Raw genomic sequence first — 21,411 nt, 5'->3', positions numbered from 1 at the left:
CAGCAAATTTCCTAATTGGAACACGAGCTTTAAAGATCTTTTCTGTCGCCGCTATGAGCTATCTGGCATATTTGCCCTAAATTCTGTTCTGGCAAAAATTTGATAAAAAAAAATGCAGCTCACGAATTTTATACATATGCCCTAAAAGCTCAGCTTAAAAATGTTTGCTGGTTTTTACGTTACTTCATATGCCCCAAAGATCGGCTCAAAGCTTTTATGATCTGTAGCATGCTTCTTGGCCAAAAAAAAAATTCTTTCGCAACTCTTCAGTCGCCACTACAGCATCGAGAGCCCGACCGGAAAGATCGCAAGATTTCATATAGAAAAGGTCATTTAACTGTCGTCGTGGTCGCTCTATCAAGACATCCTCTACGTAAGACAATCAGCAGTGGATGAAATGTGTTCAAATGCGAAGAAATATGAAGCAGGAGCCGTAATATTTTCCCAGACTATGTGGTGGAGGCCGGTCGGTTTTACCAACACACTCCAAACCGGGCAGGAAATGAAGGGTTTCGTGGAATCGTGTGTGTACCGACCGGGGAGAGGAAGGGCGTCATGGCCGAGAACCACGACATGCTGACGGCAGGACACCTGGGAAGTTGGAAGACGCCACTGGCCAGGAAGGCACCGGGAGCTAAGGAAGTACGTAAGGAACTAAGAAAGCTGTATCAAGGACAAGACTAATCAAACGCAGGCGGCCGAAAATATAATGACGTAGGTGCCAGAGAAACCATGGGCCAGGTGTGTGCAGATTTTGTGGGCCCCTTGCCGCCGTCGAAACGCGAAAATTCGATACTGATGGTTCGTGTGGATCGGTTCTCAAAGTAGACCGAGATTGTCCCGATGCGTAGGGCAACCACCAAAAAACTACGAAAGGCTGTTCGAGAGCGAATAGTAGCCAGATACGGTGTGTCCAAGGTCATAAGAATATCGGATAACGGAGTGCAGTTTACAAGCAAGGCGTATAACCAGTTTCTGGAGGAGTTAGATGTTCGACACCAGCTCACGGCTCCATATACCCCGCAAGAGAACCTAACGGAAAGGGCCAACAAGACCGTCAAAACAATGATGGTGGCCGTGTAAACCCAAGGTAGGGGACACAGTGTGGGCCAAGGGCCAAGCATCAAACAGTCCCGTTAGAGTGGATGACCTACCACAACGTGCGAAGAGCGACGCAAGGACAAACGCGGACATGCGTGGGGTCGCGCCATCGATAAAAGACCCGGAGGATGTATCCACGCACCGGTCGGCGGTTCCAGCAGTTGGTGGATGCACAGAAGGAGGCTGCGTGGAAGCACAATTACCGCCGTAACCACCGTCACAGCCGCAGCCACCAACGCCGCCGTTGCCTCCGACGCAACCACCGACGAACTGGCAACGCAGCCACCGATGACGCCGCAGTCATCGACACCAACCCAGTCGCCGATACAGCCGACTAGGAGTGGTCGAGGAGGCCGACAACCAGACAGCGCGAGGACGGACAAGGCTGGGCCTAGTCGTCCTATTCCTAGTCGGCCTAGTTAAGGCGGTACCGCCTTAAGACACACCGTGGCCGGGCGTTGAGGGTCCTAAAGGCCGAATAAAGGTGGCGAGCAGCAGCAAGAAAACAGTTTGTTACACCATTTTGATTGTGCATTAGGGCCTCGTCGGGTGAATTTAAGAACAAAGCACGGACTTTTCCGTTTAGCATACGGATAGGGTTCAGAATAAAGGACGCAGACGCAATATACGGCCGCTAGTACTAGTTGATTACAGTCCTCCAACTGTACGTTGACAAATGTGACGTAATGATCATGTTCAGCAAACGCTTCGTGTAAGTGGTTTCTTATAAATATGCCGACTCTATTTTGTCATAGCTTGAGATTTTGTTTCTTCTATTGCTATTCTGATAGCCAATTATTTTGTTAAGTGGCCAGCTTTGTGTGAGACGTTACTTTGATATTGCTGGGTATAGGCCATGTTGTGGGTCTTGATAATCTCGAGAAGAGTACTTCAGGATTTGTATTCGATGGTGTCACGCTTAAATTTTATTTGCTTGGCAGTGTACGGAGTTGTTAGGATCTCTACAAACTACACACACCGAGCGGGGTTTGCAATATGAACTCGTATGGCTATAATCTTGTCAGTTTATACATTGCACTACGGTCCAGAATTCAACAAAATAATTTGGCCATTGCGACCACGCCCACGCTTGCCGCCCGTGCAAACTAATTGATAGTAAATTTTAATAAATACAAATTATTTCCTGTTCTATTTAATTACTTACTAATTTTTTAAATGCAATTTTCTTCTCCATCCAATTCAATATTATAAATAAGCTTACCGTCATCAGAATCGAACTGCAAATCATTTTCATTTTCAGCTGTAGACGGAAGGTCCAAAAGAAGTAATACCTCCTTTGAGAAGTTTTTTTTTATTTTTTCTTTCTCTATCCTTTAAAGAAACACTAGACAATAAGCGATCCGAGGAACCTATAGCTCTATGAAATATACATATAAGGTTGTCCTTCCGTCTGTCCGTCTGTCTGTCCGTCCGTATGAACGCTGAGATCTCAGGAACTACTAAAGCAAGAAGGTTGAGATTAAGCACACAGACTCCAGAGACATACCCGCAGCGCAAGTTTGTCCATTCATGTTACGCCCACAAACCGCACAAAACTGCCACGCCCACACTTTTGAAAAATGTTTCGATATTCTTTCATTTTTGTATTGGTCTTGTAAATTTTTATCGATTTGCCAAAAAACTTTTTGCCACGCTCACTTAACGCCCACAAACCGCCCAAAGCTGCCACGCCCACACTTTTCCTTTTTTATCTCTTTATAGAAGCACTAGACAATAATTGATCCAATGAATAGATCTAAGGCTATGAAATATATCAGTCATGGTATTGAGCCGTCTATTTTTCCTTGAATGCGACAATTTATCTTTCATGTAAATTTTGTTTCGTGCTTCAGACATTTTTTTGCCTAAGCATCCTAGTGGAACCAAGCTGGAATTATTAGTCTGGTAACCGTCAACAAATATTTAATAAATTGTTGGTGGCATCGGATACCATGTGTAGAAAAAGTTGAAAAAGTTGTTTGCTGTAATGTCTTGCAAGTTTCATCGAGTGTAATTGATATTTTAGACGCCAGTATGCTTAGATATGAACCGTTCAAGCATGTAGTTACATTCGGGAAGATATTTTTGAATGTAACTATTAAAATTACAGATTTTTTTGTCTATTTACTTTAAAATCTTGGATTCCAAAGCGTTTTTATTAATTTTGTGTATATCCTATCCGATACACATTACAGTTTTCGAATGTTGCTGCACCATATTTCGAAAAGTTCGCTGTGACTAAAATACGTGCCTACATACTACAAAAATGTGAGAAAAGGAGGACGAATGGGGATGAGTTTTTGAGATGTGACTAAAGACAACACTCACAATTGCAATCTGGACCAATTAGTTAATTTAAGCATGGAACATCATGATAGTTATTTTTCACGAATGACGAAAAACGCATGTTAGTTTTACAAAAAAAATACTCAAAAATTTCTAGAACTATACATAAATAAACAATTTACATTAAAGAGAGCTTACCTTGAAGATTACTTTCCATAATTTAGTTACATTTTCTGGACCATGTTTACATGTGATGCACAACATAAAGCAACTACAAAATTGTTTGCCGGAAATTTCTTTTTGGAAAAAATGCTCTTAGAAAGAATGACCTTTTCAAGGTTATGTTCATTTCATTATTTATGATTATTTTCATTTCTATTGATCCAGTGATTAACATAGCTCTCATTAAAATTATATACTATACAATATATGAAATCTACATATGGCTTCATCAAAAAAGATCGAACGTTATTCTGTCACCTTTTTCGAACTGAAGGAAAATTATTAGTTATGGCTTTGACTACAATAAAGAACGAAAATAAATATATTGTTTATTAAATTTACTTTAAACAAGATTTATTTATTTTTTAAACATTTTTATTTTTAATGCATTCCAAGCGCGTCAATATAATCATTCCTCTGGTTTAAACATTTGAAGGTTTTCCAGGTAAAAATAGATATGTACGTTAAGATCAATAGCTTGAAGATCTGATCAAAATTATAATTATAATTCTGATCATTTATTTTAATGTTCCAAAGTAATGGAACATCTCTTTTAGATGTTAACTAAATAAGAAAAGAAAAAGTCTATATTTGGGTTTTTAAAGTGTGGCCGTGGCAGTTTTAAGCGATTAATTAGACTGGGCGTGGCAAAAAGTTTAGAAATTTACAAGAATGATAAAGAAAAATTAAGAAATATCAAAACGTGTGGGCGCCGCAGTTTTGGGTTGTTTGTGGGCGTGTTTAAAAGTTTTTTGTCAAATCTCAACTTGTTAGCTTTTAGCGATCATATGGACGGAGACGGCTCAGACGAATCGGCCTGATCATGAATTAATATATATATATATATATATACTTTATATGGTCGGAAGCGTCTACCTGTTAGATAATATTCTATGAACCTAGTATAAAAATATTTTTTTTGGCAGTTTTGTGGGCAGAAGCTAAATTACTTTAAAAGATGCAGGGAACTATTCGCCAAACAAAGAAAACCATTTAAGAGATAAGTATTCAAAAAATAGTTATAATGATGATTTCAGAATTAGATTTTTAACATCCTTCATTAAGGGCCATTACAGTTAATGAGCAAAATTAAATACTAACAAATCAAAATAATTGAAAATTGAATATTTAAGAATAGTTGCTTATCACTTTGTCTTTGTACATACCTTCAAAGAAGTGGTTACGAGGCTCCTGCAATTCGTTAGTTATATGAGCAAAAATAAATTTATTGTGTAAAGACCTCCATATTGAATATACTGACGCCTTAGTAAACGCATCCACAAATCGATCGATATCTTTGTCGAATACTACAAAAGTCTGATAATATAGAAATGTCGAAAATGTATAAACACTGAATTTTTTATTTAAGTTTAAGATGTACCTCGCAGTGTGTGACTTCAATAGATAAAATTAATTTTATAACAAGGTCATCCAAAAACAAATGTTTATCTTGAAGCTCTTTTTTCTTCAATCCCGTGTCCACAATATATCGACCTCTGTTAGCATTTAATCGATCAATATTTATTCCCACATAGCTTATATACTTCGCATTATGAAGCAGTTGGAACTCGAATTTATCATTCCAAAATATACAGATAGTACTCTCGTTCAAATACGTCCCTACTGAGTAAAAAGTTGAAAGATAACAATTAAATTCAAACACGTAATTTAACTTTCGTTACTAATAGCACTTAGGACAAGTGACCAACTCAAATCTATAAGCATTTTCGCTTTGCACGTCCAACTTTGGTAAACGAATCTAATCTAGCAATCGGGCCAATTTGTAATGCTAATTCCAGTTTGTATTCGTTATTCAAATTGGGTAATTGAATAATAGGCGTGCATGTAAAATTAACAATAAAATTAATATAGCGGTCGGAAACGTTGACCTCTGCCATTTTTTGGCCAGACACACGGTTCGCCGAAACAAAATTCCGTTATTGTTTTATTTTATTATTTTTCTTTCCGATTTCTATCTATTTTAGAAAAACTTTAATTTCACAGCTAGGAGGAGTAAGAAAATTTGTCAATTTCCAAAATAATATTAAAATAAAAAAAACAACAACCATTTGGGAAAAAACTGGAAGTGATAATTTTGGGCGGTTTGCCTGGTGGCAATATTGTCAAGGATTACATAATATGATAATGGCAATGGCAAATGCAATTTGTAAAAGTATTTATTCCCGTTACTCGTAGAGTAAAAAAAATACTAGATACGTTGAAAAGTATGTAACAGGTAAAAGAAAGTGTTTCCGACCATTTAAAGTAAGTATATTCTTGATCAGGATCAATAGCCGAGTTGATGTGGCCATGTCCTTCTGTCCGGCTGCCTGGCCGTCCCTATGAACATCGAGATTTCAGGAACTATTAAAGGTAAAATAGAGATTTAGCATACAGACTCCAGAGACATAAACGTATAACAGGCATAAGCCGCCCAAAACGGCCAAACCCACCGTTTTTATTATTTTAGTAATTCATAAATTTATTATTTGTCTTTCCAATTTATATCGATATACTAAAAATATGATTATGATTCCAGAAAAATAATCGCGTAATAGTAATTGAGCAACAAAAACATCTACTTGACCAATCCAGAACAATTGACCTGCAACCACTATTAAAAGGTTTAGATTTATATTTTTTTATACCTCTGAAGTGAAAGTCTTCATATGTATATGTTTTTGAAAAAATTATTTTGTTATATTTAATATATTAGTCATATTAATTGTTACCATAAATTGCTTAAAAAACGACCATAGCTTAAGAATTAGCAACAGTAAAGCGATATTAATTTGTCTTTGGTTTATTTTGTGCATTAAAATTTAAGGCTTAGTAAGTTAACAACGAACTCCCAGGTTTGCATCAGCAGGCCTATTTTTATTCCTCCTATTAATATTAATCATTTTATTACCCATAATTTATTAATATTAAGCATTTAATATTATAATTATTACTCCACTCATGTATGGTCCACCCCTAATTGGGTCCACCCTAATTGGCCCGAGAGCTGAGCCAACATATTGCGCCCTTATGGGCCGTGGCTTTGTCCCATTGGCTAGCAGCGATCGTATGACTTCTGCAAAATGTGCATGGTCAGCGGTCTGCCACGGGCATCCGGTCATGCATGAGCTTTTGTTAGTTCTTAAGTTCAGTTCTGATTTTATATTCAATTAATAAAGAGCACAAGCTCATATAACGAAACTCCGGCACTTAGCCGTTAAACCTTTTTATTACAAAATATACCGGCTGAGTCTCTAGTCAACGAGTCAACGTAATCATCCTATTTCATCATAGAAACAGGACGGCCAACCGGCCCCCCACTGGACAACCAGCAACAGCCAACCGGCTAGGGATATATTATTGCCAACCTCCCACTCCACTTAATAACTAGTATACAAGATAAATTAATTATAGGTGGAGGGTGGCATAACAAGTTGTGCTGTTACCTCAATGCCCTTTTCCCGCGCCGCAAAAGCTTACTCTGCGTTGGGGTATTACGGTGGCCACCTAGCCGTTGTCCTTTGTTGGTTAATTTAGGCAGACTACGTTGGAACCAAGGAAGCCAAGGAAACATCAACATACATGGGAACCCAATTGAGTTCGTCACCAGCTTCCCATACCTTGGCACCATCATATCCAACAGTGGAGGAGTGGATGATGATGTCTCGAGTCGTCTTGGCAAAGCCCGCTCAGCATTTGGGAGACTATACCGCATATGGAGAGACAGACAAATCAGCCGACGAACAAAGCTCCTGATCTACAATGCGTGTGTGAAATCTGCTATACGGAAGTGAGACATGGCTCGCAAGGAAGAAAATAACGACGAAGCTGCAGCAACAAATGCCTGAGAATCATATGTGGGGTATTCTGGCCAAACAAAATAGCCAACACAGAGCTGTGGCGCGTTATGAGCGAGCCCCCAAATAAGGAAGAAGAAATGGATGTGGATAGTGCACGCTCCTAGGAGAAACCCTAGTAGCATAGTAAGGATGGCACTGGACTGGAAGGAAGCAGGAAGGTAGGAAGGCCAAGAGCAACATGGAAAAGAACCGCTTAACAAGAACTTGCCCAAATAAACATAACATGGGAAAATGCTAAACAGACAGCACAAAACAGAGTAGATGGAAGGCTCTCGTAGAAGCCCTAAGTTCCCGAGAGAAATAGCAAGGAATTAAAAAAGAAAAAAAAGAAATGTTGCGTGGCAACATATATCGACAAACTTGCGCTGCGTCTATGTCTCTGGAGTCTGTATGCCGAATCTCAACTTTCTAGCTTTTGTAGTTCCTGAGATCTCAGCATTCATACGGACGGACAGACATAAGGGCAGACGGACGGACGGACTGACGGACATGGCCAGATCTACTCGGCTATTGATCCTGATCAAGAATATATATATTTATATGGCCGGAAACGCTTCCTTCTGCTTGTTACATACTTTTCAACGAATCTAGTATACCCGTTACTCGTACTCTATACATATATAGATAAATATATCAAAGCATACGTCTACCCTAGCTCCAATGCATCACGGCATAAAGTTGTGGTTGGCAAGCCGACTCAGTATTCCCATGGACTGCAACGCGGCAGTTTTGAGTTACCGTAAATAACATTACATTTCTTGCCAGCAGTGCTTCGTATAAATGTGGGGTGTCAACCAAGTCGTTTTTTCGGGCATTAATTATCTTATTAATAGTGTCAGGTAATTTGTTTATTTGCTTTATTTGCATAACGGAGTTAGTTTTTTTCCTAACCTGTTCTCCTACCTCGAGCACGCGGTTCTATCTGGTTGGATTGCATCTGTCGATGCTGTCTTGCTGGGCTTTTACCAATCTTGCCTTGATGTCCAGGCAGCGCGCGTGGGCATAGTCTCAATTGGTCTTTCACGAGTGCTCGGCTTTATTATATTCCACCGTTGCCCTCAAAATTAGCTCTACCATCTCATTTGTTCTACTTCAAGCATCTGGCGATTTCTGCCAGGGGGCTGTGGAACCGCTTAACTTGGCCATTGGACGAGCTGTGAAGCGGAGGCGCATTCTCAATGTCAATGCCGTAGTTGTTCTTAAGTATTGAGGTGACTGTCTCTGAGTTGAATGTCTCTCATTGTCGCAATAGACCGGTTTGATAGAGAATTTATCGATGCATGTTAGGAATAGCTTCCTGTCGGTCGAAAATATGTCAATGTTCACCATTTCACCAGTATAACTGGATATGGGCGTTTCCCCGAGCTCTTGCTTCTTCGGGTGCCTGTCATACTTTGCTTGAGTGCATATCCTACAATGAGCTTCCACTTTCTTTGTTATGCTGCCCATTTTAAAAAAATAGTAGTCACGAAGGACTTGTTGAAAATTTTCCTGAGCGGCTTGGTGCTCACGGTTGTGTTCAGCAGCCACTATTTCTAGCTGCTCGTTCTTATCGGTTATATCCAACGCGACATTCTTGCAGTGACGGAATTTGGTGGCTGGGAAGTGCGTAATAAGGTCGTGTTGGGAGCTTGCTAGTGTTAACGACGTCAGGATTAAGGCCTTCTTTAAGGTCTTTTAATGAGTAGCTCTTGTCAAACTGATCAAGTGGCGGATTTTGCTTCGGAAAGCACTAGGTTTCGCTTGAGCGGGAAACGTGCTGCCTCCAGAATGATCTGGTTTGTCTGTGGTTTCGACCGTGTAGGTCAGCGTCTGATTGAAGTTCGTTCTGTAAGGCATTCAAATGTTGCATAGAGAGGGAGTCAGCCACGAAGCAGCCCAGGAGCCGTACAGAAAGTTCTGTAATTTACTTAGGACCATACAATGGCCAGCAATTCCCTTTCATATGTTTTAGCCTATTTCAGAGTACGAGATATCATGCTGATTGGCCTGCCTCCTCGGGATAGGACTGCATCGATGACACTTGCTGACGAATCTGTAGTGAGGTCAAAATTCTTGTCGGGGTACTTTAGTATGACATCTTCTGATGGCAGAATGTTACGAAGACTTTAAAATGCGTTGCGTTGAGTTCATTTAAACTAAACACAAATCTTCTTAGACATGTGCCTACTCACTTAACCGTTTGCCCCTCTAAGGATCTCTTTTATCCGACGAGCTATGGCGGTAAAGTCCTTAATGAAGACTCTATAAAAGCTGGCTAAACCAAAGAAAGATCTAACACTGTAGACGCTTTTTGGTTCAGGGTATTCCTGATTGGCCCTTACTTTTTCTGGATCGGATTTAGTACCGTCCTTCCTTACTATGAAGCCGAGGTACTCTACATTTTCATTGACGAACCTAGTCTTTTCCTGGCTCACTCTCATAATCCCATCGATTAGGATTTTCAGCACAGTATCGACATGGTATGACTTGTTCTCTGAGAAGATTATGACGTCATCTACATAGACGTAACATATCTTTCCAATTAGTTCTCTCAGAACGCCGCACAGTGGCCATTAAATACTTTTGCGATATTAAATTCAAATTTTGATGACAACGGATCGTTTCGTGGGATATCGTATTCGACAGGTAATAGTTCAAAAGGGTTGAGTCCAAAAAATAATTCAAACCGGTTACGTATTTTAAAAGTTACCTGTGTTCTAAGCAGAATCTTTTTTGGGTTGCAAAATAACTGGTATTTTTTGTAGAAAATTATGACTTTGCGGTCGATTTGTAGGTACAATATGTAACCGCCATCATCAAATCTCGGTAAAACAAAGGTAGAACAAATGTATAACATTCTTTGGAAGTGCAGGAGTACCGGTTTTGCCGAAGTACTAATTTTCACATATTTTTCAACTTTGATGGAGTATATAAATCGATTCCCTACCATTCCCCCCACGTCCCACCACGAATTTCCCAGCCAAAAGCGTAAAAAACGCGCGGCTTAGTGCAAATTCTGCTACAAGCGCGGTTGCTGCGCAGTACGAAATTGTATGGCGGGCATACATTTTTTCCTGTATTGGCGGCTTGTTTTTCAATCCCTGACTTTGTAATGATTTTAAATGAATGTATAATAATTAACTATTCTTCAAAAATATTAAATTAAGTAAAATTAAATGATTATTTTTAATTATTTGTAAAAAAAAAAGGGTATAATATATGAAAAATTGACGAAACACAAAATAAAATAAACATAAATTTTTTTTTTTTAATTTTTTTTTTGTTTGTTTTTAAAACATTAAATATGTACCATACTAGCATTTTCAGAGAAAACAAATTGGATACAAATTAAGAAAACTGCCTCCAAAAACATTAATTTTCTACTATTTATCACACCAAAATCTACTATTTATCACACTATATTGTATGACCACTTAATCAAAAGGTATTAAAATTAAATTTTAAATTTTTTTAAAAATAAAGTATGAAAATATCTCAACTGATTCAAGAATTATGAAAGTAACTAATGCGGAAGACGGTAACGTTCGCCATTTACCGAAAAAAACTTGTCTTGACTTTAGGTCAAGGGTAGTAAAAAATGTAGAATCTGTAACGAACACGACTGTTTATCTACGCCCGAGAGTCTTTGTCTACCTAACTTGCCGGCTAGGTTCAGGGATGGGGTAAGTTGTTTCGACTCTCAAATTGCATTCGTCACATTACCAATATGTAGACAGAGGCAATATAAAAAGCGGACAGGAAGTTATTTCTACCGGTCTATACCCGCCCTCCTGGAATTATGTTCAAATGCAACCGTTCCTCCCTCAGGCGACCTTCTATATATTTACTAAATCATAATATACTTCATGGTGATAATTTCCATTTAATTATAAATCATTGAATTTATTCTAGTAACTTAGGAATAATTAAATAAAATTATGCTTCATTGAAATTCAAATTTAAATCGTTGCTTCAAACTATCACTAACTATACACTTATTTTACTTATACTTATTTCTAATCTATATTTATTATTTTCACGTCAATATTCAAAGAGGATACACATACATAATAATGATTGCGGCTATGCCGCACTTACGAAAGTTCCCACGAAGTCAGCAGGCCTGATGATATTGGTGATATTGATGATATTAGGTCGATTCATGTGTTTTTTTTGAGATTATAAACAAATTTTTTCTACAGACTCGAAGTCTAACAACATGTACACGTTAAGTTTAAAGGCCACATCAAAACTTTGGCTTAAGTTACTTCTAACTTAAACCGAAGGCTATCGAATTTGATCATTTTAAAACGAAACAGAGCTTAGTTCATTTGATCACATACCGCACACACTCTTCGGGGGGTGTTAAGCGATCAGCACGTGGTACGTAGGTTCCGTAATGATGATCCGCACGTGGACTGCGGGCAGGGTGTTTCCTAGTTGCGTCTGTTTTTCTTCGGCAGGTTATGTCGTCTCTGTGCGACAATTGATTCTCATTAACCCTCCAGGGGAAACGATTACTAGGGGTGCTCCGCTGGTGGATGATGGTAGCGTAGTCCGCGACGAAGCCGCGCCCGCGTGAGGCACAGAATACAACCGAGGACTTCGCTCGTGCCCAGTTTTGAATTTTAATGCGTCCATTGTTAACCTCAGTTAGAAGGCTGATGCCCAAAACTGCACAGAATCCACATGCCCAATTCAGTCGAAAATAAGTATCACCAGATTCTGTTTGAATCGGTGCTCCAGCTTGTAGCGAACTACGAATATAGCTTCCCTGAGCAGCTGGTAAATTGCAGTTGGGCGATCATGCACGCGCTGGTTCCGGCTACCAACTCTCGGTAGAGTAAAGGGGGGAAATATTTGGCATCGCGAATGCTTGCTCGTCTCGTATCACACTCTTATTTATATCGCGTGCTTTTGAATTGATCTCCACAAAAAAAACTACTAAAGGGCTAACGGACGACAGGACTAAGGACAGACAAGGACATAGCACACTCGTACGACAGCAGCTGTTAAGCTGTCGACGCCCACCCTACCTTGACCACCACTAACCATTTGACCCCCCACTCCAGCTAGAAGGAGTTACCCTAGACCAGCTGCTGCAAGCAACATTACCTAGATATAGATAACACTGGATAAACGCCTCACCTTTGTGCCGCACCTCAAAAATGCAGTAAAGAAATGTGGGCGCAGATCACAACAACTGAGATGGCTCATGAACAGAAGGAACACCCTCTCGCTGAGATGCAAAAGAGCTGTGTATGCGCACTGTATCGTACCGATCTGGTTATACGGGATCCAGATTTGGGGAATCGCAGCCAAATCAAATTATAAACGAATCCAGGTGATGCAAAATCGAGCAATACGATAAATAACCAACTGCCCCTGGTACGTAAGGAACTCCACACTCCATAAGGACCTCAATCTCTACACAGTTGAGGAACAAATTGGGATACAGTGACAGACTACTGAGTCATAGCAGCCTTCCTGCAAGACGTCTTATCCCCGCTCGACCTCTGAGACGACTCAAAAGGCAAGGCTTTGCCAAGACATTTGGACAGCAGTAAAAACTGCAATGTATATAAGTTATAATTTTAAGTATTTGAATATATTTATTTGAGTAGTTATACAAATATGACAGGGCTTGTGCGGTCTGCACTTAATGAGGCGAATTGTAGGTACGTGGCGATGACCGACGCTTCCAAACTCCCAAAATCGACTGACTTAAGTATAACAAGAGTTCTTATCTCTAAAGCTTAATCTACAATAACAAGGTGCAGTTTCTTATAGGTAAAGCTCGATCTATATATAGAAAAAAGACTTGAGGCTTACGACTATATTTCGTCAGTTTGGTGATTGTGTTAACTCCTCCCCTTCTAAGACGAAGGCTGTCCACAGACTTTTTACAATTGGCAAATCTATTTGAAAGCGGATCTTACGGGTAACATTGGTTGTGCTTACAGCTTACTCATTGCCACTAAGTTCCCATACTGCCAACTTGGTACTGCGGTAAACCATCGATGGGAAGGCAGTTCTGCATATCTGGATGATCCAAGAAGTTCGTAAATGCTGTTGATTCTCCATGTCATGGGTTCGCAACAAGGTTCTGGAGATGATCGTAGCGAACTTGGAAAACATCTTTATTGTAGCCGTCGACTTGTTGACGACGATGATGCTGATGTTGGTTGAACTGGTTGACCATCAAAATGTATTTGTTGAACGCACTCTGGATGGCGTCTGATGGCAGATATTATTCAGTTCGTCGTTTCAGTACCCAGGCGCAGAAATAGTTGCCGCATCTTTATATCTTTAGCAGATACTACGTTGATAGATCTTAATTCCTTCTCATCTACTTAAGAGGTAGTTACAGTTTTAATACTAAAGTTTTGACAATAATTAAGTATAAGAATTATAATTTTATAATAAAGTTCATTCAGATATTTTTGATATTAAAGTATGTAGTAAAACGCTTATTGATTGCAAGTATTGATTTTCCTATTTAGTTGAACAAAATCAGAAAAGGGTATTGATAACATTAGTGTTTTTTTTTTTATCAGGAAATAGAAATCTAATTAGAGTGAGTGCGCTATACTATTACTATGTCGTTTTGTTAATGCATTTATTTTCTATTGTAGTTTTAGGAAATATTTGTGGTTGCGTGGATTTTAAGTTTTCAAATAATACGGGTTAGCATTTCATCACATACCTTTAAACTTTTCTAAAGAGGATGAAGCGGATATAATAAAGATTAAATAAGTAAGATTTGACAAATGTTTAATTGAAAAACTGTTGCAAACTCTTTTATTAGTGTCCAGACTTCACGTTTGTATTTTGCTAACTTGGCGATGGTCACAAAAGGAAAAGAAATAATAAACCTAGCGTAGATTATCTTTATGAACGACCCTCCCTTTTATGAGGACCGTTGTCCGAGGTCTGCTTCGATTAGTTCTTCCCTATACCGTGGGGTTAGTTTATTTCCCAAGCGATTGTTTTGTTTTACCATGACGGTTTCTCCCACCTCAAAGGTTCTGTCTCGTCTTGTTACATTTTCTCTTCTTAGCTGTTTTTCCTGAGCTTCGTTAACCATTTCTACTATCTCGTTAGCCAATTCGGGAGGAGTTGAATGAATAATGTCGATCGGTCTTCTATTGGTGACTGAGTGCACCGTCTTATTGTATTCTATTGTTGCCTGAAGAATAAGGTTGACAGTATCATTCATTCCACCGTCAAGTTTCAGGCATCGAGCTATTTCTAAAAGCGTGCTGTGAAGCCTTTCAACCTGTCCGTTTGAGGTACTATGAAGTGGAGGTGCGTTCGCTATGTCAACATTAAAACGATTTTTCAAAAGTGACTTGATTGACTCGGAATTTATGGACGGTTCATTGTCACAAAATATTGTCTTTGAATGGGGATAAAAGTTCATTAATTGCATAATTGCAGGTTCTAAATCAGTTATCGTTCGAGAGCCGATTGGTTGCACAATAGCGAATTTGGAAAGTTTATCAATACATGTCAAAAAGTACTTCCTATCCGTAGAAAATATATCAATATGCAATGTCTCGCCTACATGTGACGGAATAGGTGTTTTCCCGAGGATTTGATTTTGCGGATGGCGGTCGTATTTGGCTTTTTGACAAACCAAGCAGTTAGCAACAAAGGTAGCGGCTATTTGGGACATTTTAGGGAAAAAGTAGTATTGAAGAATTTGTTTTACATTCTCCTGTGCAGCCCTATGCGCTCTGTTGTGCTCCAAAGACACTATTTCCCGTTGCTCAGCTTGATTAAAAATGTCGCTAACCATTTTCATAGTGTGTCGGAAGGTCGTTGCTGGAAACTCATTTACAAGACTGTTTTGAATGAAAGCTAGTACAGGTAATTCGCAGTGTATCGCATTCACTACATCCGGCTTAACCACATCACGAATTCTTCCGAGTAAAGTCTCTTTGTCTAGAAATTGTATTAGATGCCTTGTCTTGCTTCCGAAAATAACAAAAGTTCGAGTTGAGTCTGCGGTGCCCTCATCTATTACTATCTGGTTTCTAAAACAGTTAACCGGCTTGTCGATAGATTCGATTGTAAAAGTCAATGAAATTTCGCTATGTATTGTTGCAATGTCTGACCGGGGTTCGTCCTCTAGGACATGAATAGCCTGCCTGGATAGTGCATCGGCAACATAGTTCTCCTTGCCAGGTTTATAGAAAATTTTAGCATTATGTTCGTCTATAAACGCCTTCCATCTCTTGATTTTTGCATTTGGATTCCTATCTGACACGGCGTATGTTAACGGTTGGTGATCTGTAAAAATGTTTAAGTTTTTGACACCATATAGATAGTTCCTAAGAGACTTTAAAGCCCAAACGATGGCCAAAAGTTCTCGTTCATTTGTTGCGAAATTAAGTTCTCTATCCTGTAAAGTTCTCGAAATCATTGTAACAGGCTTGCCATCCTGTGATAAGACTGCACCCAGGCCAAAAGCCGAAGCGTCTGTTGTTAAGTCAAAGGCTTTCCTATAATCGGGATACAATAACATTACATTTTCGGAGACAAGAACATTTTTAAGTTTCTCAAAAGCAGAACATTGTCTTTCATCGAAAGAAATTGGTATCTTTTTAGACTGGCTTGCGGAAACTTTTCCGTTTTCACCCTTCAGAATGTCAGTCAGTGGTCTAGCAATAGAGGCGAAGTCCCTAATAAAGCAGCGGTAATAACTTGCTAACCCTAAAAACGATCGAACACTAAACAGATTAGTAGGTTGATTATATTTCTGAATAGCCTCTACTTTGCTAGGACTGGTTGTGATACCTCCACTTGACACCATAAATCCGAGATACTCGACGCTTTCCTTGAAGAAAAACGATTTCTCTTTAGAAACCCTCATGTTTGCCTCAGACAGTCTGTCTAGTACCCAAGCAACGTCGTTTACGTGGTCCTCGATTCCGTTTGAAAATATTATTACGTCATCAACGTAAACATAACATGACTTTCCTATACGGTCCCTAAGAACATCATCAATAGCACGTTGAAAAATACTTGGGGCATTTTTCAAGCCAAACGGCAAACGGCAAAACTCGTATTTTCCATTTCCTACTGAAAAGGCAGTTTTCTCCCTATCCTTTTCTGCGAGCAGAATTTGGTGAAACCCCGATTTAAGGTCAAGAGTTGTAAAGAACCTGGCCTTTCCCAAATTTGACAAGATGGATACTACGTTTGGTATAGGGTACTTGTCGTTGATTGTTTTTAAATTTAGTTTTCTAAAATCTATAACCAACCTTTTCTTAGTGTTTCCCTTTTCATCTGTACCTTTTTTATCGACTACCCAAACCGGATTGTTGTAAGGTGACGACGAGGGCCTGATAATTCCGTCCTTCAACAAAGCATTTGTTTCCTTATTCACAAAATCTGATACGCCCATGGGGTACGGATAGAGTTTTGAGTAAATGGGTTGGTCGTCCTCAGTACGTATTGTGGCAACAATGTTGGTATTATACGGCAGTGCTTCTTCCGGTTCCGCAAAGACGGCCAATCGGTTTCGAAGCATTGTATGGAATTTATTAGATATCTGATTTGGAACCACAATATTCTCTATGTTGGTGAAATTTATGCTGTCACATCTCAAAAACTGAATAGATTCCACTTCATTGTTGATATTCAACGTTTTGTTCTTAAAATCTAACGTTGCATTTCCCTGTTTCAAAAGGTCAAGTCCTATTATTGCGTCAAAACTATAGAGACTTGGACGAATAAAGAATTGAACAGATGTGTTAAATAGCTTAATAAAACATTTCTGTTTGACGGTGTTGCAACCATGGAGCGATTTTACCGTGAATTTATTTTGTACCGGCATTAAGTTTTTTAATTCAGGGAGGGGCTGTATATAATTTTTCGAAGCCCCGGTGTCAATCAAAAGTTTTATGGTTCTCCCTGCTATCTCTCTTTCTATGTACGGTAGCAGGGATTTGTGGCTAAAAATGAACATGATCGTAATTCACTAGTTCGTCCTCATAATCATCAACCTCCGCTTCTGCCTCCTTTTGATAATCGTCTGTGTCTTCCTCACATTGACCTTTCTCATGAGGTAAGTGGTTGATCCTCTGCTGTTTTGGCCCTGTAAACCTTGCACTGCCACTTGTTGGTCTTTTTGATGCTTGCGCATACCCAACATGTCCCTGAGCCTGACTTGTGTTTTGCTGTTGGGGTTGCGATGCGAATTGATTTTGTGTTTGAAATGACTTTTGTTGTTGGGATGGCCAAGAATATTGTTGTTGAGATGGCCAAGAATATTGTTGTTGAGATGGCCAAGAATATTGTTGTTGAGATGGCCAAGAATTTTGTTGTTGAGATGGCCAAATATTTCCCTGAGTCGGAAATGGAGCTTGTCCAAAATTTCCAGTTCTTCTAGATCGCATGGATACATCAGGGTTTGTTAACTGGACTGGATCTTGTCTTTCCTGGTTATCAAAAGTAGGCACCTGGCGCTTGCTAAAATATGGGTTTTTAGTTTGCATGGGCATGATTGAATTTCTATCCCTATCGCTATGCTTTTGTTCGGTTTTCTGACCCCTGTCTCCAATATTTTTAGAATAAATAAGGGCGAATTGGTAACGCTCATGGTTCGACTCGACCTCTTGCGCTAAAGCGAGAGCAGTTGGTAAATCTTTTGGACCTTTTGCAAAAAGAATGTCGCTCAACGATTTCCTAGCTCCGGTTACAAATACACGTAACGCGTCTGCTCTGTACTTTTCATTCAGTGACATCGCCAAGGCACTATCAAATGTCATTATTGTCTTGTTAGTAAGTAGGGTCAGTTTTTTCTCGACTTCATCGTAGAATTCAGTGAGAGTCATGTCTCCCTGTCGCAAAGTTGATAGCTCTTGTTCGATTAGGTAGATCGGCCTTTTGTCGGAATATGTGAAATCAAGACGGCTGATCATTGCCTTGAAATGTAACGGAGTATTAAAAGAAGCCAATACTGTATTTGCTGGACCTTTTATTTTATTTCGCATAATACCAAGAGCTTGGTAAAATGTTGAACTTCCCTCGTAATCTTTAAAAACTTTAAAAGCGACATGAGCCGCTTTTCTCCACGACACATATGTTTCACTTTTGCCCTCAAAATCGCAGAGATTTAACTATATCTAGAGGCTCGTTACAGACAACACCTGGTCTAATTTCAGCATCTACATAAGTTTCCACCTCTGGCGTGTTCACTGTTAATTTCCCGATTCGTTCATTTATCTCCTGCAATTGCTTTTCAAATGATTGTTTTTGGACTGTGAGCGCACCGGCAACAGCACTCTCTACGATCGCTTTTAACTGAGCTTCAAATTCCATTTCGCTAGTTGTATTTGTTTTTGACCACCAATAATTTTCTGAAGACTTATTATTTTTTTCTGCGCTGTTTTGCCTATTTGCCTGGAGCGCTGACCATTTATCTAAACTTGACACGAGGTCGTCTATAAGGTTATCACTGTCACTCATGTATTTTTATCAACACTCTGTTCATAGGTTATGTAATAAAAAAGTATTGGTATTTTTAATTTGTTCAATAAGCGTTATACTTACAATATAATAATAATGCTTAACAAACTATTTTAAGGTAAAATTAATATTATATTTTATGTAATCAGGAAATATTTATTTTTTAGGTTAAAGTTGATTAGCCAGTTGATGCCGCTGGTTTTGTCTCCGGATGCTCCTTTTGTTATTTATTTATAATTATTCAGTTGTCGTAGGTTTTTATATCCGTTTGGGCGCCAGTTATAATTTTAAGTATTTGAATATATTTATTTGAGTAGTTATACAAATATGACAGGGCTTGTGCGGTCTGCACTTAATGAGGCGAATTGTAGGTACGTGGCGATGACCGACGCTTCCAAACTCCCAAAATCGACTGACTTAAGTATAACAAGAGTTCTTATCTCTAAAGCTTAATCTACAATAACAAGGTGCAGTTTCTTATAGGTAAAGCTCGATCTATATATAGAAAAAAGACTTGAGGCTTACGACTATATTTCGTCAGTTTGGTGATTGTGTTAACTTATATGCTTCTACTTCACTAATTTGTATATAGGGTTTGGTAACCCCTAGGATATTTCTCCCCTGTGATGTTAAGATACAATATTATGATGTACGGATTCTTCACTTAATATATAAATATTAAAAAAAAATAATAACTAACCATTTGACATAACCGGTGATCCCTACAAGTATGCTACATTTTACAAGACATACACCATCCGACGACGCATGGCACCCCTAGAGAGATTTACTCTGATTTAAACATTATAAAATTTAATTTTTAACATAAAATAAACTTAAATTTTGACAAAATTTAGCTTGGAACAGGTTTAGACAACTTATCCTAAATGATTACCCTAAGATACAAATTTCAAATTGTTAACAGATTTTTTTGACTGTGGCGTTCATGTAGATATTATCGCAACCGATATGTAAAAATGTAGTTTTTTTTTTGTTTTAAAAAAGGAATATTTACGCTAGGCAGGGCATTATGGGTAGGGTAGATAATTTAATTTAATTTTTTTAGTTTTTATTCTTTTAAGATTTTGGGAAAACCGAAGATTGGGACAAGGGTAATTTTATACATGAGCAAAATTTCAATTTTAGATTTCTTTTTTTTTAAAATTTATTATTGATAAACAATGGGCTTGAAAAAAAGTAGCGCCGCAGTAGCTAAATATTTGATTTTCTTTTTCGGCAGCTGCTTTTTCATTTAAGTAAAACCATTTATATTAGTCACTTTGGATTTCCCACGATGAAGCGCTTCAAGTGGTTGCCTGTGAAAGAGAAATCAGCTTACACCGAGAGTTATTTCAGAGAGTTATTTCTTTTTGATCTGCTCTTTTGAGCCGCTCTCCTACTGCGGGACTCTCTCTTCTTTTTACTTCATTCTATTTTCTCACGCCAGTTTAGGAGGGCTTTTGCTTATGTGGGAAGAGGAAGGAAAATGGGATAAAGGGAGAAGGAAAGAAAAGAAAGGAATTGCCCTACATAAATTCAATTTCTCTTACAAAATAACTTAAATTAGTTTCCTAAGGCGGAATTTATTTTCCGATCGGAATAACTTTGCTGATCTGCTTGGCTGGTTGCCGATCTGGTAGAATATGTATAAAATGTAGATAAAGTAAAGCTGGTAAATTCAATTAAATGTTTTGCACTTAACGGTGGCGCTGCTGACTGATGAAATGCAGAAAAAGACCTCCTGGTCGGGCAATGTATGCATCCTTCACTGGTCTCAGTGGCCTCACTGGTTAAATTTTGAAATAGATTATTCCTAGGTGCCACCTGTAATTTTAGGCCCTTAACAAAAAATATAAATTGTTCACTGCCAATTCACTGGGTATTCTGCGTCTCGATCGAAATTTTAAGTTTTGTTTGAATTGTCAATTTTTCTTTTTTTTTGTAATTTTGAGAGATCACTATATTTTCTTTTTGGACAGACCGGACTTTCTTGCTCTCTGGCTTAAACTCAATTAATTCCCAGTGGCTACCGCTTTGGGTCGGGACCCCGATTCTGAACTCCAAAAATGCAGTTGGAGAAATTTTCTACATGGCGGCCTAAATTAACATTTTTCCCGACCTTAAGAACGGCCTACTTTTAGGCCAAGATCGAAGACAAGCTGCCTTACAAGCTAAGGTGTTCACGATTTGCACGCGACTTACATAAGTTAACACGCGGTTTTATTTAGATTCGCAAGCACTACGTTTTACGTCTTTCTTCATTCAGAGCATTATAACAAGAGACCGAACTGACGCCGATAATAAAGGCGGCAATCTTCTGAAAGCAGCAGAGTTGCGTTTCGGGTGATCTCAAAACAAAAGTGGTAAGGCTGCCAGATTAATTATCTGGAACTCTACTAGGTATCGCTATAGATGATAAATAAACGCTCGAAATCTTGGCTATTTGAAAATGGTTTAAAACCGCCCTCACACCAACACATTT

At 38.8% G+C, this 21,411-nt stretch overlaps 2 protein-coding genes and 1 long non-coding RNA gene across 3 annotated transcripts in view; 1 reads left to right on the top strand and 2 right to left on the bottom strand.

Annotated features, from left to right (window-relative positions):
• LOC120457150 overlaps positions 1–3,689 on the bottom strand; it is a 175,569-nt gene extending 171,880 nt beyond the window's left edge. The window contains exon 1 of the mRNA XM_039644860.1: positions 3,586–3,689. Within this exon, the coding sequence (XP_039500794.1) occupies positions 3,586–3,604 (19 nt within the window). The 5' untranslated portion in view covers positions 3,605–3,689. The remainder of the gene's footprint in view (positions 1–3,585) is intronic.
• Positions 3,690–4,670: 981 nt separating this feature from the next.
• On the bottom strand, positions 4,671–5,385 carry LOC120458425. The gene is made up of 4 exons (XM_039646103.1): positions 5,292–5,385; positions 4,991–5,232; positions 4,776–4,926; positions 4,671–4,705 (listed from the first exon to the last, which is right to left on the bottom strand). Exons 1-4 carry the CDS (start codon positions 5,332–5,334, stop codon positions 4,686–4,688), a joined length of 456 nt encoding a protein of 151 aa, XP_039502037.1. The 5' UTR covers positions 5,335–5,385; the 3' UTR covers positions 4,671–4,685.
• Positions 5,386–5,677: 292 nt separating this feature from the next.
• LOC120457057 lies at positions 5,678–6,805 on the top strand. Its single transcript, XR_005616900.1, has 3 exons — positions 5,678–5,834; positions 5,895–5,982; positions 6,149–6,805. It is a non-coding gene; the product is annotated as an uncharacterized LOC120457057 (long non-coding RNA).
• Positions 6,806–21,411: the final 14,606 nt, after the last annotated feature.

Source organism: Drosophila santomea, chromosome 2L (assembly GCF_016746245.2).
Source record: "Drosophila santomea strain STO CAGO 1482 chromosome 2L, Prin_Dsan_1.1, whole genome shotgun sequence".
NCBI lineage: Eukaryota > Metazoa > Arthropoda > Insecta > Diptera > Drosophilidae > Drosophila > Drosophila santomea.
The sequence above is the reverse complement of the archived record's forward strand: the minus strand, read 5'-3'. Positions and strand labels throughout refer to the sequence as shown.

What these genes read in the sequence shown, in the direction of transcription:
- LOC120458425 (XM_039646103.1), bottom strand. Translation starts at nt 5,334, where the DNA reads ATGCTTATAGATTTGAGTTGGTCACTTGTCCTAAGTGCTATTA. An exon ending in ACTTGTCCTAAGTGCTATTA is followed by an intron (nt 5,233 to 5,291) that starts GTAACGAAAGTT and finishes CTTTTTACTCAG; the next exon opens with TAGGGACGTATTTGAACGAG. An exon ending in TTGAAGTCACACACTGCGAG is followed by an intron (nt 4,927 to 4,990) that starts GTACATCTTAAA and finishes CTATATTATCAG; the next exon opens with ACTTTTGTAGTATTCGACAA.